At 34.2% G+C, this 27,687-nt stretch overlaps 1 protein-coding gene across 1 annotated transcript in view; it reads right to left on the bottom strand.

Annotated features, from left to right (window-relative positions):
* Positions 1–27,687, bottom strand: part of CSMD1 (CUB and Sushi multiple domains 1) — a 1,184,580-nt gene that overhangs the window by 204,052 nt on the left and 952,841 nt on the right. Inside the window, exons 24-29 of the mRNA XM_082756691.1 lie at positions 22,297–22,488; positions 17,758–17,884; positions 15,368–15,570; positions 4,601–4,792; positions 3,680–3,818; positions 1,388–1,575 (exon numbers count right to left, since the gene is read on the bottom strand). Of these exons, the coding sequence (XP_082612817.1) occupies positions 1,388–1,575; positions 3,680–3,818; positions 4,601–4,792; positions 15,368–15,570; positions 17,758–17,884; positions 22,297–22,488 (1,041 nt within the window). The remainder of the gene's footprint in view (positions 1–1,387; positions 1,576–3,679; positions 3,819–4,600; positions 4,793–15,367; positions 15,571–17,757; positions 17,885–22,296; positions 22,489–27,687) is intronic.

Raw genomic sequence — 27,687 nt, 5'->3', positions numbered from 1 at the left:
GGAGGAGCCCCTGGTGGAGCAGGTGGATGTGGCCTGGAGGAGGCTGTGGCCCATGGAGAGCCCCCGCAGGAGCAGGCCCCGGGCCGGAGCTGCAGCCCGTGGAGAGGAGCCCACATAGGAGCAGGGGGCTGTGGGGAGCTGCCACCTGTGGGGGACCTGTGATGGAACAGATTGCTCCTGGGGGATGGACCCTGTGGTACGGAGCCATGTGGGAGCAGTTCTTGAAGAGCTCCTACCTGTGGGCAGCCCCCGCAGGCTCGGTTCGGGAAGAACGGCATCCCGTGGGAGGGTCCCCACGTGGAGCAGGGGCAGGGAGTGACCGTGAAGGAGCAGTAGAGACAAAGCATCAGGGACTGACCGCAGCCCCCATTCCCCATTCCCCTGTGCCACTTGGAGGGAGGAGGTACAAGAGGGTGGATGGGGAAAGGGTGATTTTAGTTTCTTTCCTTTGTTTCGCATTGCTCTAGGTTGTTAGTAATAGGTAATAAATTACATTAATCTCCCTATGTTAAGTCTGTTTTGCCTGTGATGATAACAGGTGAGTGATCTCCCCATCCTTATCTCAACCCGAGCGCTTTGCATCATATTTTCTCCCCCTTTCATTTTGAAGAAGGGGAGTGAGGGAGTGGTCTTAGTGGGACTCAGCTGCCCAGCTGAGTAAAACCATCACAATTCTTTACATGTATGTTCTGTGGTTTACTTCCACTGTCAAGAACAAGAAGCTGAGGCTGCAACTCTGCTTCTGAGAAACAGCTTGATAAACCTGAGCAGAGATGACAATCAAGCCAGAGACAGCATGTTGACCAGAAAACAAACCATCATTTTAAGTGTGTGAGAATGTGTGTCTATCCCTAATAAAAATAAAATATAACACATTCTCTGGTTAGTAATATATACCACTAGCTCCCTCCTTCCCCCCACCTTTTCTCTCCTTTTGTCCCCTGAAAACAAAAATGCAAAGGGTCTCCTGCAGTAGTAATTCAGAAATGTGTATGTAGATTCAACAACAAAGTGGAAGGGAAAATGTATTGGTATGTATCAGCAAGGAAGCATCAACAATCATGTATTCTAATTGGGTGAGACAATTCCATTATTCTACAATTCCTTTGCAAATGCTACTTTCGATGTGTATCTTCTATTGTTACTTTTTTTTTTTCTGGAAGATGAAAATATGCATAAGTAATATGAAAGAGATTTCATGTAAGAGGATTTCTGTGTTACTCAACACATTTACAGAAAATAGTTTTTAAAACCTACATTGATGTAAAGGAGTACTTGCCAGTTCAATATGAATACATCTACAAGTAAACAGGTTTGAATCTCAATAAACCCTAAGTAACATTTCTTTCCTTTAATATTTTTCCACAAATTATGGTGAGAACGATACCTTTATAGTCAATAGCAAATCCTGACATTCCAACAGAAGCATCACTGCGAAAAGCCAGAAACAGACTGTTACCACTGCTCTCTATTCTTTCAGGAGCCTGTGAGCCTTGAAAACTGCCAATTAGAGGACTGTTGGAATCTTCTCCTTCATAAATATGTAGAAAATCATAACTGGGTTCCATATTGAAACTGAAAATAAAGGAAAAAGAGAATTAAGTCTTAATTTCTTTTTCATGAATTAAACGCAACTATGATTGTGGGTGCCAATCTTCTGCCTTACACATTTTCTTCTCCAGAAATGAACGTATTTTAAAACATGAACATTTACGAGCTTTAGATGGAGTTCTCCTTACCAACGAAACAAACACCTCCAGCTTTATGTAAGATCTACTATAAGGCCATTGTTTAGGCTCTGTCTACAGTAAATGAAAACAAAGCATATGCTCCCACCTATCTTAAACACTGTTCTCAAGATGGGATGAATCACAACTTGCTTAAATTAAAAGTCAAGCTTTTAGTTCGCTAAACTACATGATACTAACTCCACCCATCATAAACAGAAATTCACTACCTGAGAAACAAGATGCTTTCATGTGGACAGATCTCTGTCCTGGAGCTTGTCTTTGTTCATACCCAAATTATATCATAGAATTATGATAAATTACAATTAATAATTAATATTCTTACCACTCACTAAACCACCTATGTCATATTTTATGACATGTATATATTTATACAACACAATTATGAATATAATACAAACAGGCTGTCCTTCAGAGGAAGGTAATTGAGATGAGTTCTGAGACAATATAAAGATAAAAATATGGGCTTTTATACTGTAAATGTATACAGAGGTAGATAGAAAGGAAGTATTAGGAACACTGAGAAAAACATCTGAAAAGTAAAACTAAATTAAAAAAGCAGAATTGAGTGGATATTTTTCTTTCTAATTGCCTTTGTAAAATGAAAGAGAAAATAAGTATTTTGCTTTGTTGCAAGTATGGTGGTCAGATTTGTGTTTGTCTTCCTATTATATCAGTTAGTACTGTTATACACAAGATATTCCAAATCATTAATATGTATTACAATTTTTTTCAGCTTTCTGAAAATATTTACAAGATTAACAATGCCACAACCTAGAGTTTAAAATACTCTATATCACCATCAGCTATAAGAAGGATGAGAATATTCCAAGAATATTTTGTAATATCAGACAGTTTGGGAAAGGTAGCATTAAAAACTTGGGAAGCAACTGCATAATCTTTTATTTCAGATTTCTGAGGAAGATTTCTATCTTGAAATCAGAACATCAAAATAAGGAAAGACTTTAGATGCCCACTGTGTGCTACTGGACTGCAATTTTTTGTAAAATGCACTGGAACTGCAGCATGAACTCTAAGTTTCTTCCATCTTACTTGAAATGAAGCATTTGAGCTTAGGCAGTCCAAGACATATACTGCTTATCATGAGGTACATGTATTTTCAAATGTGTAATTAGTGGGCAACTAATGCTACTTCAAGAAATACCCAAAGAACAGAATGTTCGTATTATTGATTATATAATTTTCAGGTCTCTCAGGTTTGATTATTTCATTTATGTCATTGCAATATTTTATTAGAAGTCAGCCAATACAGAAAACTGTGTTTTCCAAAAAAAAAAGGTGCAAAATTTACACAACAAAATTATCAACATCCCATTATCTTTTACTAAAAGAAGCATAATTGATCTCCATACTGCTGAAGCAGAGAGCAACGTCATCATTAGCTTAACAATCAAGTTCAGGATACAGAACCAAAGGAAGAAAAAGTTGTGCACTTCCATCCATACATACAGCAGCCAAGATGATTATATAGGCCTGATTCAAATAGAAATGATAAACTGAACACATGAATATGACTACATGAACTTCAATTTGTGTTAAAAATGTATACAACAAATATAGGTTGATGATGGTATGTTGAGTAAATAAAATTTCTTCAAAACAATGAGCCAACATTATTGAAACATCTTTTTTTTCTTGACTAAGTAGACTAAAATATTACCTTTTTTTTTTTTTTTTTTCTTTTTTTTTTTGCTATGGTATATATCTGAAATCAAAAGTAACATATAACTTGTCACTTTTCTTTTTCTGTTAAAACTTTTCTGTTATTTTGAAGCAATGATATAGCACATATTATTGGTATACTCCACGTCTCATCCATGAAATATAATTAGAAGCGTTAAGAAATAACAGATGATGAGAAGTGACATTTAAAATCCCATTAAACAGAGACATTCATCTAGAACTTGTACCTTTTGAATATCAAGGCAATGACAAAATCGGGGTTTACTTTTATTCTCCAGTCACATTCTTTCCCAGGAGGATATGCCTGTGGATAGTTAGGTGATAAAATAACTCCTGCTGGGCCTGTCAGGTTTCCTCCACATGCAGCTGTCACAATGTAAAAAGAAATGGGAATATGGTCACATGTTAAATTTACAAGTGTTTGTTAGCTGTTAAATAAGAGTAAATACACATTTGAACATTCCCACTTGTATTTTCCAAAAATAATATGTGCTCTCTTCATATTCAAAAGCACAAAAAAAGCTCTTCCTAAAAGAACAAAATATTAAGCTGAATAGGAATTCCTGTATATTGTTGCTGCTACTTAATCCCATCTTTATGAAACTGGAGTATTTGTTATATACTGGAAGAGGAGAAGCATTACACCAACCAAAGAAGTGTTGTTGAGCACCTGGTGCTCACCAGTGTGTATGAACTCATGAAAGAGGTTTAGACTGGAGGCAGTCAGGGCAGTAACAAACATGCCCTGGTTGAATTTGTGATCTCAAGTAATATGAGCCTGGCAAGGAGCAAAGTCAAGACTTTGAACTTTAGAGAAGTAAACTTACAGCTATTTAAATATTATTTTAATGTTTTAATATTTGTTAATATTTAATTATTTTTAAAATAATAATTTTAAATAATTATTTTAATTGTTTCTGTCAGACATTGTTAATTTCAAATGTTCATAAAGTTTAAAGAATAGAGTGAGAAAATGACATCCAAAAATACTGTTATTATTAAGAATGTGGTTGTTGGTGACCAGAAGTATGAAATAACTGGTTTCTATGGAGAGCATTACTCCAGCGTTAGCCTCATATGCCCACCAGTTGAACAAGAAATATGATCTGTATTAATTATAAACAGAGAATAACATTTCAGCTAATTACCTATGCATGTAGGAGGATCCGGTTGCCAGAAGAATCGGTTATTCAGTTGTACACATGTAATTTTAGCTTGTCCTTGAAGCTGATAGCCAGGGTCACATTGAAAGGTGGTTGTATCCCCAGGCTCCCTGCTGTCTCCATATCTAGTGCCATTTTGTGGTGTCCCAGGATCATTACAGGTCGATGCAATAGAAGCTGTTAGGGAATCATTAAATAAAAGCTTTAAGATGTAGATATTAGATGTAGACACTCTTTACTTAAAAGCACAATATTTTTACAAGTGCATTCCAAACAAGGCAATAGTATTTACTTATTAGTTAACATACGAATGCTTTTTGATTCTCTTTTTCTATGAGAATTCGCCCACTGAGATACATCATGATTATGTTGGCTTCCTGCCAGTTTTCTTAGTATGAAATATGGCCTGAGAGGAAATAAACACAAGCTTTTCTTCTTCTTTTCATTTTTTAATACACCAAAAGAGCTAGTAACTCATTTTCTCATTTTAATGTTCCCGTTATCAAAGCAAATTTCTTTATGCACTTTGATGCCTTTTTACACAACATGGTAAATAACACAATGTAAATAATATTGTTTTGTAGTCTTAATATTCTTCAGCATGCAAATGCTATGTTTGCCCAGCTGGATGAATCAAATAGCAGTTTTATGTAGCCCTGTATTTCCCTTTCCAGGGGCAAGAAACAACTTTATCAGAGTATGCTAAAACTCAATCTAAGCAAAACATCTCATATGTTCAATCTCTTGAGTTTGTATATAGATTTTGCTTTTGTTCTTGTTTTGGCTGGGATAGAGTTAATTTTCCTCCTAGTAGCTGGTTTGTTACTGTGTTTTGGATTTAAAATAATGCTGATAACACACCGATGTATTAGTTGTTGCCATTGGACCTGGGAGGGGACAGAGCCAAGGTACTCTAGATTGCTCCACCCAACCATGTCCTTTTTAAAGAACTTAGCACACCTGTGAGCAGGTAGGTCTAAAACCTAACGTCACAATGGGTTTTGGTGGGCATCTACAGGTAAGACCATCTACTATTTTCACCGTCTTCTTTCAGTTAAGTTTAAACTTTGTGAACCCAGATCAAAGACATTTTAAAAATCTACTCTCCCACATCCTTCTGCTCATCTGTACCAGAAAGTACAATCCTTGAAAATTGTGAAATACCAACAAAAATTATTTATTTATTTATTTATTTATTCTAATATAAACTAGGTATATTTTCTTGCATGCTCACACATCAGACAGTTGATTAATTCTTAAACTGGTTCACAGCCACCTTAACTCTAAATTTGATGTCCTTTGAAGGTGTAATTTTGTTCTGATTATCAGACCAATAAGGACAATTCAGAGATAAAATGATTAAAATTATTAAAAGTGCACATGCCATGTTAAAACTGTTTTTTACTACTTTATTGGTTTATAAACTAATATTAGAATTACCCATAATATCTGGATGTACATTCTCCTACACTCTGGGAAAGCAGTGGCTATGTCTTTCAGTATTTTGAGCAGCACCAAGCACTCAAGTTATAGGAAAGTACTACAAATTACAGGTCAAAAACACTAGGGACATAAATGTAATTATACATGTATTATGCTTCATTAATGGCTTCTATTGCTACAAACAGAGGTGCAAAGTCTCTTCCAAACTTCATTATATAGTATTAAATGACTGAGAAAAAGCTTGGCCTTTCTTTTTCACATTTTTTTTTTTCTCATCTCTGGAACTCCTTTAAGCAAACACACACACAGAGTGAAATGAAATGCTTTGACTTTTACACAATAGTAATATGTATCCATATAATTGGAATTAGACTGAGGCTTTCTTTGCAACATGAACAAATACATTAACACAAATAAAATTATAAACACAGAAGCACTAACGAAAAATAGTTTGTGGGCAGTTTTCTGACACTGAGAATTGGCAGTCATTTTTTTGAGGTTTGGTCTCCTGTAACAATCATTGCCAATTGTTTATGCTGGAATGAGAACAAATTGAGAATCTTTATTATTAGAATTAACTTGCAAGTCAGTGCCAAAAAAAATGGCTTATAAAACAAGTGAAAGAGAAATAGAAAGGAATATGTCTGCTGGTAATGGATTCCAGCTCTAGATTTCCACTGACCGCAATGTAGTACACACATGGACATTTGCACACTGACACATAAATTTAGTGGTCTTCATCTAAACTTGCATTACATCTCAAATTTTCTTTAGGAAAGAATTAGAATTTACTTTGGTTGCACTATTAAATTAATTCTTTTTCTTCATTTTTAAAGGATTTGAAGCACTTTTTAAAATCAAGGAATCAAAGAATATACCTCTTATAAATTATGTAAGTTAGTAGTCTGTCCATGCTTCCTGCTCTGTTTATTTATTTGTTTTATTGTTTTTTATTTCCTTTTTTAGTTTTCCTGTTTAAATCACAGTAAACATTATTATTTCATTAAAATGATTTTTTAACTCATTCTCAGAAGAAAAGATAAAAAAGCTGCTGATAAAAAAAACTACTACCACAATGCAACCTTTGTGACCAGAAAAAAAAAAAAAAAAAAAACACACAAAACAAAACAAAACAACAACAACAACAAAAAAACAACAGCAATTAAACATTTAAAAAACTGAAACAGTTACCACGTTGTACAAATGAAAAAATCTTTTTTTTTAACCTGAAAAAAATATATTTTTTTTGTGGATTTAGTGTTTTTAGCCCTTTGAAATAAAAAATGTCACTTGATAACGGCCCAATAAGAAAATAAAAATCTTACTGAAAAATACTTGCAATAAAACCCTTAATTTGTATTGACCTGAGGTGATCTTCTGAAATAATGAAAATATCTATAATTTTGTTTACAATGTGCTCTAGTATAATTGTGTTCTAAATTTTCAGTAGAAAGAAAGGTTGAAAAATTAATGAGCAAGATGAGAAACAAACTGAAAAAGAAGAAAAGGTGAATCTTATTAAAATGGTTTTATGTGTACTCTAGCAAATAGGTGGCTACTTGGACAAATCACAGAAACTGTAAAACATCTCTATATTAAAATTCATGAATTATGATAACTAACATATTACAAATACAGGACTCTGTTTATCATTTTAATATTTGTTATTCTTGACTTTGTTTATCATTTTAATATTTGTTATTCTTGACTTTGTTTCCACTCCAAAGTAACACACCTTACACACCTTGAGATCATTCCTATTTCTAAATGAAGCAAAATACAATGGCAGTGTTGCATTTTTATTTATTTTTTGACGGTGTGAGACTTTTCCACCAGAATTTATAAGCATTAATTCAAGAACTAAAGTAATGGCTATTACTGCTAATGAGTACTGTGTAAGCACTCCCCAGGCACCACTCTGACAATTTACCTGACATCCCTTATTAGTGCAGTTTACTAAATGTATACGTGGCCACAAGGGAAGGAAAGCATGAGCATGACCTCAGAGAAGTTATTTACTATTTGACAGACAACAACAACTCCAAAAAAAAAAAAAAAAAAAAAATTGGATCACTAGCGCATATCTGTTAAAGAAGCAAAATTCTTTTAAGTATATAAGCATATGACAATCTCATTAGTTAGCTTTTTTTTTTTTTTTTCAAGAAATCTTTGACTACCTTCATTTTTTCATTAAAAGGTTATGCAAAATAATACCTCAGCAATCAACAAGTATTCCCAGTTCAACCGTGTCAAGTACGTACCAATCATCAAGGACTGATGCCTTTTAAAATTTATTTTTACTGTTAGTCCCCATTTCTCACATAGAAAGTTCTAAATTTTAAAAATAACCAGGCATTTAATAAGCACCAAAACACTCTTTACACTTCTGTTCCTGCAGCCTCAGAAGTTATTTTCTGTATTTGAAAACAGCAACCTTTTCATCATGCCAAATACACTTGATCCTAATTAAACAAAACATCAGACATTTAAGCACTGATGTGTCATCTAGTAAAGTGAACATTTAGACAGACTGTCAACTTTTCAACATTTCATCTCATTTCTAAGTTGTTTTACTTCACAAAATTCCCAAGAGTGTAACTGCATGAAAATTACAAATCTGTTCTCACTTTACTTGGTATTGTGAAAATATCTAAAGAGTATAGGTGTTATATGCTTTAATAAGTAATCCAGACATTAAGAATCACTAGCTCTTCTATCTCGTTTAATAACAGGCTTTTTTCTTCTCGATCCACATACTAATATATACCCATGCAATTAATATCCATCATACATACTTATGGGAAATGGCATGTTCATTCTGTGACGTGACAATGCCATATAAAATTGTAAAAAATGTGAGGAATTCAGAGACTTGAAGCTGAACACAATTAGAACTGCAGAATCATAGGTTGAAAAAGACCTTCCATAAAGTCCAAATGTTAGGGCTGACCTGTGTCCCATCACTAAACTATGTCTCTTGCCACATCCACACATCTCTTAAATACCTTTTGGTATTTAATGATGTATATTCATATCTATTATTATATTTTATATTATATGATGTAGGTATGTAATGGTCCTCCACCACTTCCCTGGGTGGACGATTCAAATGCCTAACCATTCTTTCTGTGAAGAAATCCTTCCTGATATCCACTCTAAGCCTCCCCTGGCACAACCTTCCTAGTGTTCTATTGCTTGTCACCTGAGAGAAGAGACCAACACCCACCTCACTACAACCTCCTTTCAGGTAGTTTGGGAGTGTGATGAGGTCTCCCTTCAGCCTCCTTTCCTCAAGACTAAACAAACCCAATTCCCACAGCTGTTCCCCTCACATGTATTTGATAAAATCAAAGATAATTGATAAAAATGTTCAGCAAAACTAGCCATGAAGTTCCACCCTGTGGAACACCACTGGCGGCAAACAGCTGCCACTGGATTGGGTACCATTCACTATGACTCTTTGAGCCCAGCTATCTAGCCAACTCTTCATCCAGCAAACTGGACACCTCTCCAACCCACGAGTAGCCAGTTTCTTCAGGAGAACACTATGGGAAACAGTGTCAAATTAAAACATATATGACGTAAAACACGAAAAGCAGCAACTACATTTATGACTTAAGGATGCTATAGTCAAAACTAAGCTGCATAGGTAGACTGTTTTAGAAATGACTGAGAAAAATTAAGGTATTTTCCAACCTAAATGGTTCTGATTCTAAAATGGCAAAACCAAGAGAGGGGATTTGACTTCCATTAACTGGCGAATAACTCAATTGCTGTGTGCAAGTTCTTGCACATGTTATATGCAGTAAACTACACAATACTCCACATTTATAGTCCCATTCTGTACAGATTTCTCCTCTCCTACTCTCTGTTTCACCTCCTCAACAGAGGACGTGCTTTTGTGTGCACAGTCAATAGAATCAGAAAGTGCCAGAAGAATGGGCAGCTGGGAAAAAAAACAAAGGTGCCTAGGGAGTTTTCAGACCTCCATATGTCGGCAGCCACTACGTAAAGCTTCTCTATTTTGAATTTAATAATCTTCCAGAATGCCAATTTGGATCTTGTTTTGGATTTGGCCCCCAAACTACATTTTCTACAGTTAATTTAAAACTTCACTGAAAATCAATAGGATACTGTTTTTGAGAGTATGACCCACTGTATATATTTGTGTGTTTGTAGCCTTGTGATTAATATGTTAGAGCAGTGCCTAATTTATCTTTCATCTGAAGGACACTTCATCTTTGATCAGTTTGTTTAGCCTGTAATCTGCTGTACAAGAAAAAAAAAAATCATCACCTTCATCTATACTGTTTGTACCATGCCTCTGGTAAGCCATTTGCTTCAGTGTTTTGTCGCAGACTCTATTTTTTGTACTCCACATAGTAATAAAAATAATGAAAACTTCTCCAGAATTAGGTTTGTAAACTGCAGGTGATGCAGAAGCTTCATGTGTTTTGACACAAGTGATCGCATAATAAATTTGAGAAGGATTTTGGCATATCAAAGCCGAGACATTGTACATAGGATTTGCAGACTAACAACCACTTCCATAGGTGAAAGAATAGTGTTTAGTCTCTAACAAGCATCTTATGCAACATATGTAAATGTGCATACTAGCAACTGCAAATCAATATTAAATATAAATGTCTTGCATTGTTCAGTAGCGTAATAAAAAAAGAAATACAGATGCTAATTCCACCTGTTTTGCAAAGGCTGAAGTACAAAACACCACAAGTTTAAAGGAGGTAACCAAAGTGACCTACAAGCTTATTTTCTGCGTAGTTCTACAGAAACCAAATGAAGAACTGCTGCCTCTTAAGAGGCTGAGAATACCTTATCCAGGCTATGGATTAGATGATGGATACAAATTATTTTCCATGCTAATGAAACTGTGTTATTGTGGGCATGTAATGCAACATTTATAGCAACACAGAAAGCAAAAGACTGAACTATGGAGTATGATTAGATTACAGACTTTAAAAGGGCGTCCAACTGTTTAACTACTTTAACAAGAGATGTCTAAATGCATTTTATTTTCTTTGAACTCAAAAATTAGTATATATGCATATTTAAATCTATTTTAAAATGTATTTTTGTGCTAAATCCCTTTGTCTTCTCATGACGAACCCTAGCAATGAAAATTTTGTCATTGAAATGCTTGTACTTAAATACAATTGCTCGACTCACTAGGGTAGTAACTAAAATTTATCTCAGCAATAAATGAACAATTTACAAGGCAAGAGTACCCTGACAGTTCAAAATATGTAACACAGTTACCATAAAAATTTCTGTAAACAGACAAGTGATCAAATGGAATTACAAGCTGGACATAAGCAGATATTATTGCTTAAATAGATGTCAAATTAAGCACAATGTTATTAGGAGCTATCAAAATTAGAACCACTGATGCTTAAGCTCTTTTTCAGGGGAAGAAAGATATCAACAGATGTGTCAACATTAGAAACAGTAATTTCCAAATAACTATTTTAATTGACTGATTGGTATGAGGTTTTTTATTTTTATTGCCATAACTGACTATTTGTATTGTTAACAGAATGATTTATTCAGGAATGTTTACTCTGTTAAACTGTTGGAGAACAACTGCTGTTAGGTATTATTAAAATAAAGCTGAGCCTGTAAGAATGGCAATACGACTAATCTGACAGTGGTGTTCCTATCATCTCCTACTTCTACTGGTACTTGTTAATATCAGGTAAACAAATTGTATGGTTAGATAAATAAGTTCTTAGTGAAACAAGCTCCAGGTCAATAAAAGCAATGTGTGAGCATCGGATCCAAGTGCTTTCAGAAGTCTAGAGTTTAAGCAAGACTGATTTGCTTCAATATAGATGGCTAGTCTCATTTGAGATGCCTTACCAAGGTAACGGGCACAGGCACAGGACTGAAAGATATGACAAAGGACTTATGACCTTTGACCTTTTGAGTGGCAGATGGACACCAGACAGGGTGTCCATCAGACAGCACCTCAAAGGGAATTAGATACCTGTGACAAAGCAGTTAATCACAACCTATTGCATTCTATGATTTTATAAGGACTGGAGGAAACAGCACGTAGCTGGGACAGGGGAGGGTTAGGCTGGGTGTTAGGAAAAGGTTCTTCACTGAGAGGGTGGTCGGGCACTGCGACAGGCTCCCCAGGGCAGTGGTCACAGCACTGAGCCTGCTGGAGTTCAAGAAGTGTTTGAACAACGCTCTCAGACACATGGTCTGATTTTGGAGTGGTCCTGTGTGGAGCCAGGAGTTGAATTCGATGATCCTTGTGGGTCTCTTCCAACTCATATTCTATGATTTTATGAATCTGTAACCTTATGGTAGGATTCATATAATTGACCCTTAGATGTCTAGAATTTTGAAATTTAATGCGCATTACTGTAACTAGACTTACAGCTGAAGGAAAAAAAATATTTAAAAAAAAAAAAAAAAAAAAAAAAGAAATTTACCTTAGACACTTAGGACAAAATTAAACCAGGTTAGAAAACTTCTTTCTAATGATAGGATTTTTTTTGCTGCTTGTAATTGTGTTTCTTTGGAAAATGGAAGGCAAGTATCAAATATGTCTATACCCTTCTTGTGTTCACTTTCTGTATCATGACAAGAAAGAGTTGGTTGACATCCCTGGCTTGTAATACATAGTTTAAATGTATTTAACCCCTAGAGTAAAGGTCAATTTTGTACAGTGAACTCCATTTTTTTGTCCTTTTACGCATGATTAAATGGTAATTAAGTTTTAATGAAAAGCATTAGGCTGATTACAATTAACATAATCATTCTTGTCAGTTCATGTCCTCATGCTCTGCATGCTGAGCTGATTGGGCAAGACACGGCACTTTTAATAGTATTCAAATGTTTTATGAGCTTCAGCCATTTACATTTTTCCATTAAAAACACATCTAAGTACATACACAATCAACAGTAAGTAATTCATAGGTGATTGTTTTCTGATCTACCTCAAACTATACTTTAAGAGTGCATCTTTTTTTTAGACAGATGCAACAATAGCACTCTTACTGCAAAGTATAGAAAGGAGGTAATCAGCACCTTTGCAGCACTGCAAAACAAATTCTCAACTGGAGGCTAGCAATTCAATGCTTTGATTTTAAACTGTTCATTTGGCCTGATACTCTCAGAGGTATATCCTTCCTGTGATGCTCTAAGTGGATGTTCATTGGCATAGACACTCATTCCAATTGCACAACAGATGAATGCCATTTAACATGCCATACCAAAGTTGCATGTGTCAGAATTCCAGATTCTTGAAGGTTTTCCAAGCCTGTGCAATTCTGCATCTGAAATTTACTTTTTGGTTTGTAATTCATGTTTAAATACAATAGGCTCATTAATAAAAGCATCACCTGAAAATCTATCAAGTGACAGACACAGAGACTCAAAACTTAAGCAGTTACCTTCATAAACTTGTAGTGAAATATCTGCCTCATCTGTTATTACCAGAAGACTTTAAGCAATTTAAGACTTTTTTTATTCATTCAGTCAGAAACTACTAAAGTAGTAAATTTTCAACATTCTTTGCAGATTTGCTGTTCAAACTGACATACAGTTTGAACACATGAATAGTAAAGCATGCAAAGATCCTACATATCCATAGTTTAATCAGTTCAAATCCTTTACAGATCAAGGCCACAGTAGTGTGCTTATTGCCTCAAGGAGACTGAATAAACTAAGTCCTGGTTTTTAGATGAAATAATTTAATATTGACTTTAACATATTCCTTAAATCCTATTTTTCACTCTATACAAACAAAAAAATAAGAAAAACATTCTGCTTGCCAAGCAGGGTGAATGAAACTTTAATATCATTTTCCCTTTACTTGAGCTGAGACTTTCAGTTCTTCACCACTAACTCCAATTAATTCCGGTAAGACATACACTGCAATTGCCAGAATAATCACTGAGTGCATCCATCAGGCATGCTAACATGACAAAATCAGTTCTTCACCCTTAAGGCATTAAATTGTTTCTTATTTACTATAAGTATCATTGAAGGTCAAAGAATACATACTAACTTGTTGGCAAGTTGAACAGCTTAAATATTTTCCTCCTTTCAAAATTTATGCATAAAATTATATATATATATTTTTGATGTAATATGTTTGCTAACTCTAACAGAGAAGAAAGAAAAAAAAAATAACTTAATTTCCATAAATATCAAATTTAACTTTTTCAAACAATACGGAAAGCAGCATATTGTGTAGCACACAGGTCAGAAATTTTAGAAACATTTATTCTCTTCTTTTCGTTTATCTTAATACGTATACCTTTAACTAGGTATCTTAGGGTGAAACTGTCTATGGTTTGGAACACAACATTCAGAAAAAATAAAATAAAGTAAACAGGAAAGTTTCAAATGCATTATTAAAAGTCTAGTAAACTCTGGAAGCAAATTTTCTTATGCAGAAATAATGATTGAAAGCTTATTAGTGCCCTTTATTTCTGAAAGACATCACTTACAGAGAAGGTTGAGAAGGTTTTAAATAATACTCCTGCTCACATATGTTTTATTAATTCATACTTTTTTTTATGTTCATGAGCAGATACACCTTACATACTTAGGGATACAATGACTGAGTCAAAGACAACGGTACAGTGGCACAACAGTACAATAGTACGATGGTCTCCTTGCAGTCCTTCCCCTAGTGTTTAACACTTCAGTCACCATATCATGTGACTGAACACACATACTCAGTTTTACAATATTGATCTTATTATACTGCATACAGGGGGGTTGTTACTTTAGCCCTGAAAAATCCGTGTGATCAGTTCCATATAAATTGTTTTTTATATATTTCATTATATTTAGATATATTTAATTATTCAGTGTAACTGTTTACACAAACAGTGGTTAAGGTCATAAAATGATGCATTAGGTGGTGTGAGTGAAAAAAGAAAAATAAACGGAAAAAAATAATCAAAAAATATGAACACTAAATAATGTAAGATATTAATAGGTAACACTGGTGGGAACACTTAAAAGCCCTAAAGGAAACTCATGCATGTACAAACCCATTTTGACTTGTTAGACAACAGTGATTAGATAATACTGGACATGGTTTTGCTATACATAACACGGAATAAGAAAACATATAGACACAAAGCAAGTCCAAAAAATTCACCTTAGTTGTAGTTATCTCCCTAAGTATACAGACTGGAATAATATAATCTTTTGGTAAAGACTGAAGAAGTTGTAAAATGAGAAACAATTCACACATATAAGAACAATATATATAAATATTGCATATAATATTGCATTTGAGATACAAAAATATTTACGTACTTGAAAATTGAATGGAGAAGCCTGATTTGCTGATGAAGAAGTCACTGTCAAACTGTAATGTCAATGAGTTGAAAGTGCTGTGAATATCCTCTGGAAGGGCTGAGCCGCTCCATTCTTTAAGCAATATGCTGCTTTCAATGGGCCCATCCCATACCTTCAAGATGTCATGAGCAACTTCAGTGTCAAAAACAATAAAATGCAGGCTGTAAAGAAAAAGAAAAAGCCCTGTACATTACTGATTAAACACAATTACATAAAACTCCAAGCAATCATTTCCAAACTGTTCTTAGTTTTGAAATGCTGTTTCTGTTTCAGGACTCAAGAAGGCTTGGTTGTCCTGAAGCGTTATCTATTTTTCCTGTTGGGTTAGCTGATCTCATAAGAGAGATACTGTTCAGTCCTTTAAATGCTTTAATTACAAAAAACACCATTATGACTTGTTCTATAAATTAACCTCTTTTTATCATAGATATTTTAAATGTTAAGAACTATAATTTCATCAAAGATTTCCTTAATTTATTCAACTGAGGATACAAAAAACACAGATTGAACTGAACTATATGCAACTGAAAAAAGCAGTAGCTACTAGACATAGCACAGGAAATTCAGTCAGTATGGCATTTGTTTTTCTTTACAAAAAGTAAAAAATGCATCAATCCATCTTTGGCTTATGCCAACATTTGTAAAACATTAAGTTTCTATATTGGAATACTCAAATTTTTATTTATCTTCAGATGAAATACTAGATTTAGAAAGGTGTTCAGGAATGCTATGTTATTAGCCAAAACCTGTACATTGACTTCAAGTTCTGACTGTATATTTTTAACTTTGAAGAAATCAAATAGCTAAATATATAAACTCCTTTTTTAAATACTCATGTGTTGATATTTCTTAATTACATTTGCCATTTGTCCACATAAATTAAATACTGAAATAGCTTACTATTTGTTAACTTTTTGCACAAAATAACAAAATAGCTAATGTGCTCAAGTAATACTTCTCAGTTATATAACATTAATTATATTAGTATCAAGATTTTTTTTTAATGACAGCAATTAAAATTATATTGAGTAGATTTTTTTTTGTTTTGTTACATTCTTGTTTTAATCGCAACTTTCTGTTAGCAATGGACAAATCAGCTTGAATATTAGAAGAACTGAACATTTCAAAGTTTTGAATGTGTGTTACTACAGGAAATCTGAGCTGAAAGAATCTTTAAATATTCATATTCCTTCCACTTTGACTGATTCAGCTACATGTCAGCTGCAGAGTATGAAAATCTTTCTTATTAATATAAACCGATGAGCAAAAATTGTTTTAAAAGTTCTTATATTACCTTTTCTTATGCCTGAGTTGTTGAATCTTTCCATTAGTTTCCCATAAATTATTACAGAAATAAAAATGTAGATTATTGGCATGTCTATGCAGTTCTTAGCATGTACTTTTATTGTGTTCATTAGTCATTGTTTGTGCTTCCCTTTTGTAATTTTCTTATTTCTTCTGTTTTCTCTTATGCTGTCTAGTCCATATGGAGAAATCTACCAGTCCTTATGTATTAAGCATTCTCTCAGTCCTGTGCAAATTTCTTTTTAAAGCCTTGTTATTTCTCTTAAATTTGATTATTCTCAAAGTCTTCTGAGATGTCTTACTTTATCTGATTATGGGGAAAATATGATACTTGTATACTTCAAAATGTTATAAATGTTAGTAACAATATGATAGAAGAGAGCAGGAATAAAAGAAGAAAACCTGTCAGAGTTGTATACAAAGGGTTTATCTTCTCTTATGCTGCTGTTAATTGACAAATTCTCATCACATCAAAGCATCCATGACAGTCTCCTACTAGATAACCAACAATGTCCAAGATGCCTGATGTCCAAGCACTCCTGGCAGAGACTCAGGCACTTTAGGTTTGCTTGAAGTAATTTATTCAAGAAAGAAACTGTTGAATAATTATATTCTATTTACAACAAATTATTACATTGAATGTGACAGTAAAATATATAAAAAAAATGGCATTACAATGACTCAGGGGAAGAATTTTGAAACCACAGCTGACAGCTTGGCATTTTAGCTTGTTTACAGTTAGAAAAAGGCATAGCAGTGCAACACAGGTGATTTATAGACTGTACTATCTATTGGAATTCACAGTTAAAAATTAGATGCCTAGGTGTCCCCTGTAAAACTTAGTTACTCAGGTTCCCTAGAGGTGTGGTGTTCATAAATGCCAGCATGACAAGCATTGACTTTATTACTATAACGAGGAATTAATAAACGAAACAAACAAACAAACAAAAAAAGTAAAAGAGTGTGAATATATAAGGCATAGAATATAATTTACAAAATACTAAAGTCAACTATACATGTAAATACTGAAATTAAGCATGTACCTTATTGTCTTTCCTGGATCTGCTTCAATAATCCAAGTGCAATGAAGGTTATTGTCATACGGTGCTGGGTAACCTGGGGACAAAATGCGCCCCGATGTAGCAGCATGAATTCGGCCACCACACTCAGCTACAAAATAAATAAGGATTGCTTTATTTTTAAGAAGACCATAATACTTGCATGTCCTTTTTTTTTCTTTTTTTTTTTTTCTTTTTTTTTTTTTCTTTTTTCCTCTGTTTCATATCTCTGTTTCTTCTAACAAGGTCACAGGTAACATAATATCTCTGAAGTAACATTAGAAACCAGTACATATGCATACAAACCAGGATATGTACAGAAGTTAAAAATGCATATATAATAATCTCTTTCTTGACTTGCAATAAAGTAATAAATCGTACTTAAGTGATTATGATGTTTTACATACAAGTGTATATCAATATAAACTGAGCCTACAAAAGCACAATTTTAGCATCATCAAGACAGCAAAAAAGCAGTGTTAGGAGGTCTCAAAAACATCTCATTGAACATGTTTGTCTTCCCTAGGTAACACTGAACACTGAAACTCAGACTTTACACACTTTCAAATTGTAATTAAAATCACTTTCTCACTTGTTCTAATATCAAAATGCATTCAGTTTAATGGTTTGAACTTATTTTTATGTATCTTTAAATGTAATTAAATAAGAAAGCAGTTAGGTATTGCCTTGCAATTTCCTTAAGTATTAAAAAATTTAAATGCTGTATGCCCATAGGTGAGACAGTAAGTCAGACAATTATAATTTGAAAGTATGAACTGTCTGGTTTTAACCATTTCTACTATCACTACTGTCTTAACTTTTTGGAGTGACCTATTGCATCACAAAGAATCCAGAATCAAATGATGCTTACTTTGCTTGTTTAGAGAATCATGCCATTATCTGGCCAGTATGAAGTTGTGCCCTAATGGAAATGGAACTCTGTGTAACAGTCAGGTGCCATTGAATGAAAAATCAATCAGTAACTCCACAGTTAAATAAGGTCCCTGAAGTCCAACCTCAGCTACCCTAACAGCTTTGCTTCACAAGTAATGGCACTAAAAAACACTGACGGAAACTGTTCAAGCACAGCTGTCTATCACAGTGTAATACAAAGATGATGGAACAAACATGGCAGCAGAACCAAATAATTTATTAGCAACAACTCCTAACAAGATACATGCCACTAAGTCATTGCTGACAACCATATTGTTATACAAACGGAAAAGAACTGCCGAGGAAACAAGTTGAGTGATTTACTTAGCTATCCTGCTGTTTTGGTCACTCAGATCACTACATATTATTTATGAAACCACAGCAGAAAGCTATTTCTTCAAATATCTGTTCTCTAAGTTTTCAGGTAATTTCAATTATACAAGTTGCAATAATTACCATGACAGATAACTGCATATAAAGAAATTACTGATACACTATTGTATTTACCAAAGACCTCAAAATATCTCAGTGAAACCAAACTTATTTAAACTCAAACTAATTGACATATTTGTTTTAAAATTCTAAGACTTTTTCAGAAACAGAATACATGTTGTGAACTTCAGGAGGATATGTTATGTTCACAGTGAAAAAAAAAAAAAAAAATTCAAACATGATTCTGACAAAAAAAAAATCCAAAATGATAGTTTCCAATATGCAGAATTAGGCATACTGTAAAATCACCATCTTAAAGAATATGCTATATAAAATAATTATAAATGATAGAATTGAACTATCAATCAAAAAAGACCTATAATTGTCCAAAGATGGAATTACAGGAATTCATTTTGTTTCTTTGATGTGGCTTAGAAAATGAAAATGAATGCCAAGATCAATAGAGCTATGTATCATTGAAGATTACTAGGTGTAGAATATGCTGAATATATGCATTTAAAGACATATATTAAAGACATGATTGTAAAGACAATGATGAATGTAAAAGTCACTGAAGACAGAAGCAGGTATCAAATGTTGATACAAGATACAGCAAGCAAAAAAGAATAGATCTGTCTAACAGGAAGACATTAAGAAAGTGTGTCTAGGTAAGAAAGCAATCTTTGAAAGTTCATGACAACTCAAGGAAAAGGATGAAATGGAAGCCTGTCAAATCAGAGAAGGAAAAGAGAACAATTAGCATGGGATTAAACTACAAAAAGAAAACATCACATATGTAAACCTTATTAAGTAAATATAAATAAAGAGAATGAAATAATCTGAAGAAGCCTAGCTGAATTTTTAGGAATCTTCATGATAATTTTTCCTTTTCGCAGAACAGTAGAAAAAAAAATATGTAACAATTCAATGCAGTTAACAGACTGGTTTAGAAAGATACATTCTTAGAAGACTTTCAGAGAGAATTCAGAGACAATGGTCAACATTTGACTTCTTAGGGAGCTAATTAACATGTTTCAGAGGTGTTTTATTGATTGAGAAACAGGAAGAGTGAGTCTATGCAAAACTCTTGAAATCCCCTTGTTTGACTTTAAAGATAGGAAAAATAACAAATAGATATAAAGAGAGAAAGCTATGTAGGAAGATAGCATTGTGGTTGAATGAAAGAAAGAACAAACTCTATCCCCAGATACTAAATGAAAAGTGATTACTCTATTGATAACAGGACATAATTCCACTTAGATTTGAAGTGAGATCCTCAAGAAATAGAAGGTTTTCATATAAGTAATTCCAAAAGCTCAGCAACAAAATACAGAAAACAAATCTAGTAATGCAAGGTACAAAGTCAAAGTATAATAAAAAACAAAGATAGGATAGCAATAGTAAGTGGAATATAGAAGCTTAAAAGCATCCTGTTATCAAGAAAAGTGGAAATAAAGGTAAAGATATAGGAGTGCAGAGAGCATTTCATTGCAGTAATGCAGTAAAATAAATAAATTCTCAGCATAAAAAAAACACACGTATTGGTCAAAAAGATTTTGGAAAAGGGGTGTGAAAGGTGTTCTACCAGAGAAAATATGGGAATCTTCTAGATTCACTTGATCCTAGGTTCTCCCATCTTCCTCTTTGTCCAGGTCAGATTGGAATATACACATTTTTTATTGTTCTTTTGTTTAGAAATATTTTATGCTTGAGATATCAACACCCCAAATATAGATCATCATACTAAGAAGTGTATGATTGAACTGATTTAAATTCTTACCTGTTGGTGAAAACAGACAGAAGATTACAGAAAATTACCTTAGAGTCATTATTTCATTTAAATTAAATGGGGAGATAGACAAAGGTAGTACTAATTAAGGCTCTTCTCTAAAAAAGGGCAAATTTAGATGAGAAGGAAGCTAACCGATTGACCTGAAAAGCTTGAGAAATTGAATACATAAAAAATCTGGAATGTCTTTTGATCAAAACTGGAAAGAGTTACTTTGACCTGTCATATACATATATGTATTGTCATGCATATATTCTCATATATATGAGAAGCTTTATATATACGAGCATATATATAAACAGTTCTAGAACCATTTGGAAAAAAATAACATCTCTACTAAGACAGCAGAAATGCTGTTCACTGATGTTTTTTTGGCACTTATCCTCTGGGTAAGCTGAACTTTTGAAAGGAAAGGAGCTTTCTCCTTTTCAGACTGCAGGTCTGTGAATGTGTTCAGCATGAGGTAGCTCCTGGAATGGAGACTGTGGCATCCAATACAGGAGAGAGACAACAATCAAGGATTCTGCAGGTCAGCTAAGTTCGCTGTAAGTAGTCAGTAGCCTACCTACAGCAGGCAGCAGATACAAAAGTTAAACGTTAGTAGGCAAAGAAAGAAAGAAAAGCTTTCTGAAGCTTTTACATATGGGAACTCCATATGAAACTTGTTGAACTCAGAAGTCACTGTTTTTTGTGACCTGGACTGGAATCCCAAACCAGATGATACAGACTGCCTAGGGAAGGTACAATAGGCAACAGCTATACTGATCAGATATTTTGTGCATCTCACTTAGTACTTATCCGTTTAACGTTTATGATGGTTATAGTGAAACACAGCTTTGAGACTTGAAGACACATGATCTTTAAATGGAAATTCTACCTCAAGGCTGAATATCCTACCATAGCAACAATGTATCAGGACCAAACAGATAAATAATCCACCAGTGTAGGATGACATTAGCTTCACAGGAATGAGATTCTGAAACAATTTCTGATGTAAAAAAAAAAAAAAAAAAAAAAAAAAAAAAGGTAAGAAAAATTAATTTGTTTTAGGACATGGCTTGCTTAGCTTGTGAAATATTTAGATAATGCCACTGGCTATGACAAGATATCAGACTCGATGACACACAATATAATCAGAACCAAAGCTTTTATCAAAAACTGCCCTATTGACAGAAGTGCTGCCCAGCAATTTTCTAGATTTTACTAGCTAGCCATCTAATTCAGAGCCAGAAAAGTCATAATTGGATGGTCACAGTAAATGGTTTCTTATATACAGTTATACCATTATCATATAAAGTACAGGAAGAGTTTGTTGTTTTTTTTTCCCTGAAACTACAGCAGAAATCTTTCACTGTCACAATCCATATTACCTATGCAAGCAGGCAAAGGTTTGTCCCAAACTCTCCGATCTCCACTTAAGCAGGTCATAAGACCACTTCCATGCATTGTATAGCCAGGATTACAGCTATATAAAATGACAGTGTCTATGAAATGTCCTTCATCTCGGATCTTGTAGCCATAATTTGGTATGCCAGGATCTTCACACTTCACTAGATCAAAACCTGAAAACAGAAGTGGGAAGGGAAAAGAAGAAATAAAGACACATAGATATCAAATATAAAACAAAGTATAATGCCAGTGAACTTTTTTCTAGTCTTGATGCAAATAATATTCTCATAATTCACTTAGATTAGATGCACCCACAGTGAACAAAGATAAATTATATACAAACTGGGGAAATCAGAAAATTGAAATACCAGTAAATAATTATTGATATGATATTGATTGCAGCATTATTTTATTGAAGAAACAGTATTATTTGCACTGTCCTAAAAGAGATTGGTGAGAAATTAATTATTTTGTATCACTTTATTCTTGAAATTTTATTTATTTGCTTTTTATTCAGAGGAAAGGAAGCAGTATTGACCCTGTATTTGGTACTGAGTAGAAGATTCTCCTCTTTATCTAATCTCCATACCAAATCCATCCCACCATAGTGGAAATTCAGGAAGCTAAAACAAAGGTTGCTTCATCCATTCTAGTGTCCAGATACCACGTTTCACCTCTGCTGAAAATGAATAAATAATATTATACTCATTTTTGACTAGCATTCCCCTTTTTGGGTCGTTAACATGTGAAAGAGATAAATGGTTTCCTCTGTGCTCCCTGGCATAAGCAGTTCTACTCTGAGCAGGTACTTTCCCTATTTTACCCTTTCTTATCTGTGTTTTCTCCATACAGCAGTGCTAACTTGTAAAGGCAAACCTCTTGTGCAGTTCTTCACCCCCCCTTTAAAGCTCACAAATAAATTATTGAAATTAGGCCTGGAAAAAAAAGGGAAAAAATATCACTGAAATCATGACTTTGTTCATGATTAAGTCAGAAGGTTCTCCCTCTCCACTCCTCACCTCAAGGTATAATTTGTTTATCTGAATTACAGAATTTCCTGCCAAAAGAAAGGAATCCTACAGGCCTACTGTACTCTTTCCATCTTCTAGGATTTGGGTTTTGATGACAGCCTTTATAAACAAACGGGAGTCTATAGCTTTCTGGGGACTCCTAGAAAATACTGGGATATAATACTTTTTTTTTTTTTTTTTTTTTTTTTTTTTTTTTTTTTTTCCCCAAAGTACCTTACTGCTTTTCTATTCCTAAATTGGACAGAAAGGTTGGAAGTATTTACTTGTTAGAACTGAGACTGCTAAAGATCAGAGGCCTAAATCGGAACTACTTAGCTTAGGCTATTTTCATAGTACAGAAATAAGAATCTCAACACTCCAACTCTTATTTAGATAGTTGTCTAAGATCAGTCAGTACAACCAGCTTCTGGAAAAAACTATTTTCAGCCTTCACTGTAAAGTGAGTCTACTGTATGAAAAACCTAGGCTATCTGAGAATTTTAATTATCTAGAGAAAAGGGATCCCACCCAAAATGAAAGCTGTTCTATCACCTAAACACTGTATTTGTATCTGCTCCAATATGTTAAGAAATGTCAAGCACCAAGACAAATTAGTATGCTCGGACCACAACCATGCACTGTTAATTACCCTTCAAAATGGCACGGATATCAAGCTATTTCCTGGGAGCTGCCTTTAGCTCACACTGTCTGCTACCTTGTGCTTGAGATTGTCTGGGAGAGTGCTAGATCCAACTAACAGCACACTAGGATTTATCCTAATATTTCATAAGTCTAGACAATCATTTTCCTCATTCATACTCATGCCCTGACAATATTTAGTTTACTGGCAGAGGTATAGCCTATGTGTCAGAAACAGTATGTATAATCACAGGTTGTTTTCATAAAAGGAAAATTACATCTTATAAGTACAAACGGATTATAGAGATTTAGCATTATTCCCTTGCTAAAAGATTGTCTCTGTGTGAAAATTTGTACATCCCTGTAATTTCACTTTGCTGCCAAAAAAAAAAGAAACAAGCAAACATACTCAGTTTACAGACAAAAGAGGTGGCATTCATTTTAACTAGCTCTCAACACTGATTATATAAACAGTCTTATCTAAACCAGTTGTCTTTTAGATTTAATAGTCACTTATAGAGTGTAATTAATCCCATCCTAAAGTAAATGCCTAAAATAGATTGGATGAACTGTGCAATTCTAAAAAGCTCTATTTCTCTTCATTCACGATAAAAAGAGCCAAGGTGATTAGATCATTCAGATGAACTGAACTTCACAAGAAATAGCTATATTTCATCATTCCATTAAACACACAAAGACATTTATTTAAAAAAATGGAACATGTGTTTTGACAGATAATGTGATGATATTTTAATGCCAATTTGACAGCATGAGCCAATGTGACATTATTTCTCTGCCACTGATTTTAGATCCTTTCCCATTCTTTAGCAGGTGTGACATTTGGTTATCAGCATGTGATTGGCAGAAGAAGATTCCCTGATCAAAAAGCCACACATGAGACTGATTATTCTCTGCCTTCTACCACAAAGAATAAATAGTTAGGGAGAGGTACTTCTTTAAGACCAGTAAACACATTTGAGAGAAATGAAAGAAACTGTTGGACAAACAAGCCCATCTGGTCTGCTACATAGCGATCCTCACCACTGAAGAAGTAGTCAAGGCTGGGATAAACGTATTCTGACTTCCTATCATTTTATGCATTCCATTTAGCATTCGTTTTTGTACAAATGCGTAAATATAAATGAAGTGATGCCACATTTTTTCTCCTCCTTTTTGCCGTGCTGCTTCTGTAGGATGAGAATTTTATAAAAAGCACCAGATCTCTTCATTCATCAGAGAAAGGGCTTCCTGTCTAGTGTGCCTTTCTCATTTGCAATAATGATCCCTGAAGACTCCTGAAAAAAACTCATTATTGCTAAGTTAAATGAAATCCTGCCCCAAGCTTCAGTTTGACAGAAGACTGCCTGCCATCACTTTCTCTGTTCTTACTTTGGAATTGGACTAAGTAGCATGAAAGATCTGTTTTTCATTTAGCTTATTAATACTTCGCATTATTGTAATACTCAGTTGTACCTCTATCTGTTCAACTATCATAGATAATTTCAACCTACTTTGCTTTGGAGATTGCTACAAGCTTTCCAAAGCAAGTTACAGTACTGTAAAAATCTATTCCTGTTGAAAATAAGCATGCTTCTCTCCATTACTTGGTCAGACTCTGTGGAAGAAGTCCATGAGTCCCCATAGTCTGCAGGTTGAAATTCACTTCACTTCTACGTTAGAGGACTATAATTGAATTAATATAATCTGATACAATGATATGAAATTAATCATGAAATGAAATGTCCTTGATATTACTTACTTACATTAGAAAAAAATGTTCTAAAACCGTACTGTTTTGAAAATAGAAATTCAAAATACACATAGAGGTTTGACATTTAAGGAAAAAAATGTGGTTTTGTTTATTTTAAGCCTAAAATACTTCACCTGTAAAAACTAGTTTCTAGCCTTTGGCATTGACTTGACTAACGTGGTACTGAAATTACTTCTATTATAATGTTAAATATATATTATGTATGTATCATGGTATTTTTATGTATATAACATAGCATACACTTGTTAAAATATATTGATTTTCATTACAAAAGTTTGTGTATGTTTGTATAGGTTTATAACTATATACAAAAAAATAAAGTATCTTATACCTAGAACTTCCATATATAATGTAAATTTAAATTAATGGGGCAATAGTGGGAAACTAAACGAGATACTTATGTACTGACTCTTCCTCTTTCATCTCAGGCTAGATTAATCAGATCAAAAATTAATGAAAATCTAGTAGATTTCCACATTCATATTTTCAATGTGAATGCCATAAATGTAGATGAAGTCTCTCTAAATCTAGCATACTTTCAGAGATCTTAAAGAATCATGCTCCAAAAGCGTAAAGACTTTTTCATGGATCAACAGCACAAGTCACAGGTGAATCTGCTTTCTTAGCAGCCTCTTACTCTACAAATACCTGCTAAGAATCATACAATGGTTTGGGTTGGAAGGGGCCTTAAAGAGCACCCAATTCCAACTCCCCTGCCATCAGCAGGGATACCTCCCACTAGACCAGGTTGCTCAAAGCCCCATCCAACCTGGCCTTGAACACCTCCAGAGATGGGGCATCCACAGCTTCTCTGGGCAACCTGTTCCAGTGCCTCACCACCTTCTGAGTGAAGAATTTCTTCCTAACATTTAATCTAAATCTACCTTCTTTTTTTTTTTGTTTAAAGCCATTAGTCCTTGCCCTATCATTATCTGCCTGAGCAAAAAGTCACTCTCCATCTTTTTTATAAGCCCCTGTTAAGTACTGGAAGTTAGCAATGAGGTTTTCCAGAGCCTTCTCTTCTCCAGATTGAACAGTCCCAGCTCTCTCAGCCTTTCCTCATATAAGAGGTGCTCCACCCCTCCGATTAGCTTCATGGCCCTCCTCTGGACTCGCTTTAACAGCCCCACATCCTTCTTGTGCTGGGGGCCCCAGACCTGGATGCAGCACTCCAGGTGGGGCCTCACAAGGGCAGAGTAGAGGGGCACAGGCCCCTCCCTCCCCTGTTGGCCACTCCTCTATCGATGCAGCCCAGGATGCAGTTGGCCTTCTGGGCTGCAAGCACGCACTGCTGGGTCACGTTGAGCTTTTGGCTGGCTCATGTCAGAGGTATTTCTGTATCTTTAAATGATAAAATACCTACACAAGTTATACATATGCAAAAACATCTTACCAAAGACACTGTGTCTGTCTACACAGCAGTACACACAGGAATTTCTCAATTTGTGCATGTTTCATGGGGCATGAAATCCCTTACAGAAATATACTGCTTTTTAAAATCTTATTTTGAGGCTGCGAGAGCATTTTTATCAATAAAGGAGTTAAAATTTTCTGTCTATTTTCAACTCAAATCCAATCAAATACTTATTTAGGAGTAAAGTGTTATTTTATAAGCTGATCGTAGAGAACATAACCACTCACTGTCCTTGGCATCAGAATTCTATTTCCTATTTCATACACACCCAATAGAGAAAAAAATCAACATGCAAATAAAAATATCTAACTAGAAGCAAAAACATAAGACCTAAAGTGTAAATATCCTTGGAACACTAAACCCTCCAGTACTTGCTGTTTTGTTTATATTTTTCAGATATTCATAACAGAATTTACCTTGGAAAATAAATATTGATTTTAATGCCTTCTAGTTATTGCTAATTCAGGAACAGTCCAGTGGTACTCTCTTTTTTTAGGGTTAATTTCACAATACTACACCTAGAAAAAAATACTGGGTA

This window comes from Aythya marila, assembly GCF_965140915.1.
Source record: "Aythya marila genome assembly, chromosome: 3".
NCBI lineage: Eukaryota > Metazoa > Chordata > Aves > Anseriformes > Anatidae > Aythya > Aythya marila.
Note: the sequence above shows the minus strand (reverse complement) of the source record. Positions and strands in the feature narration are given on the sequence as shown.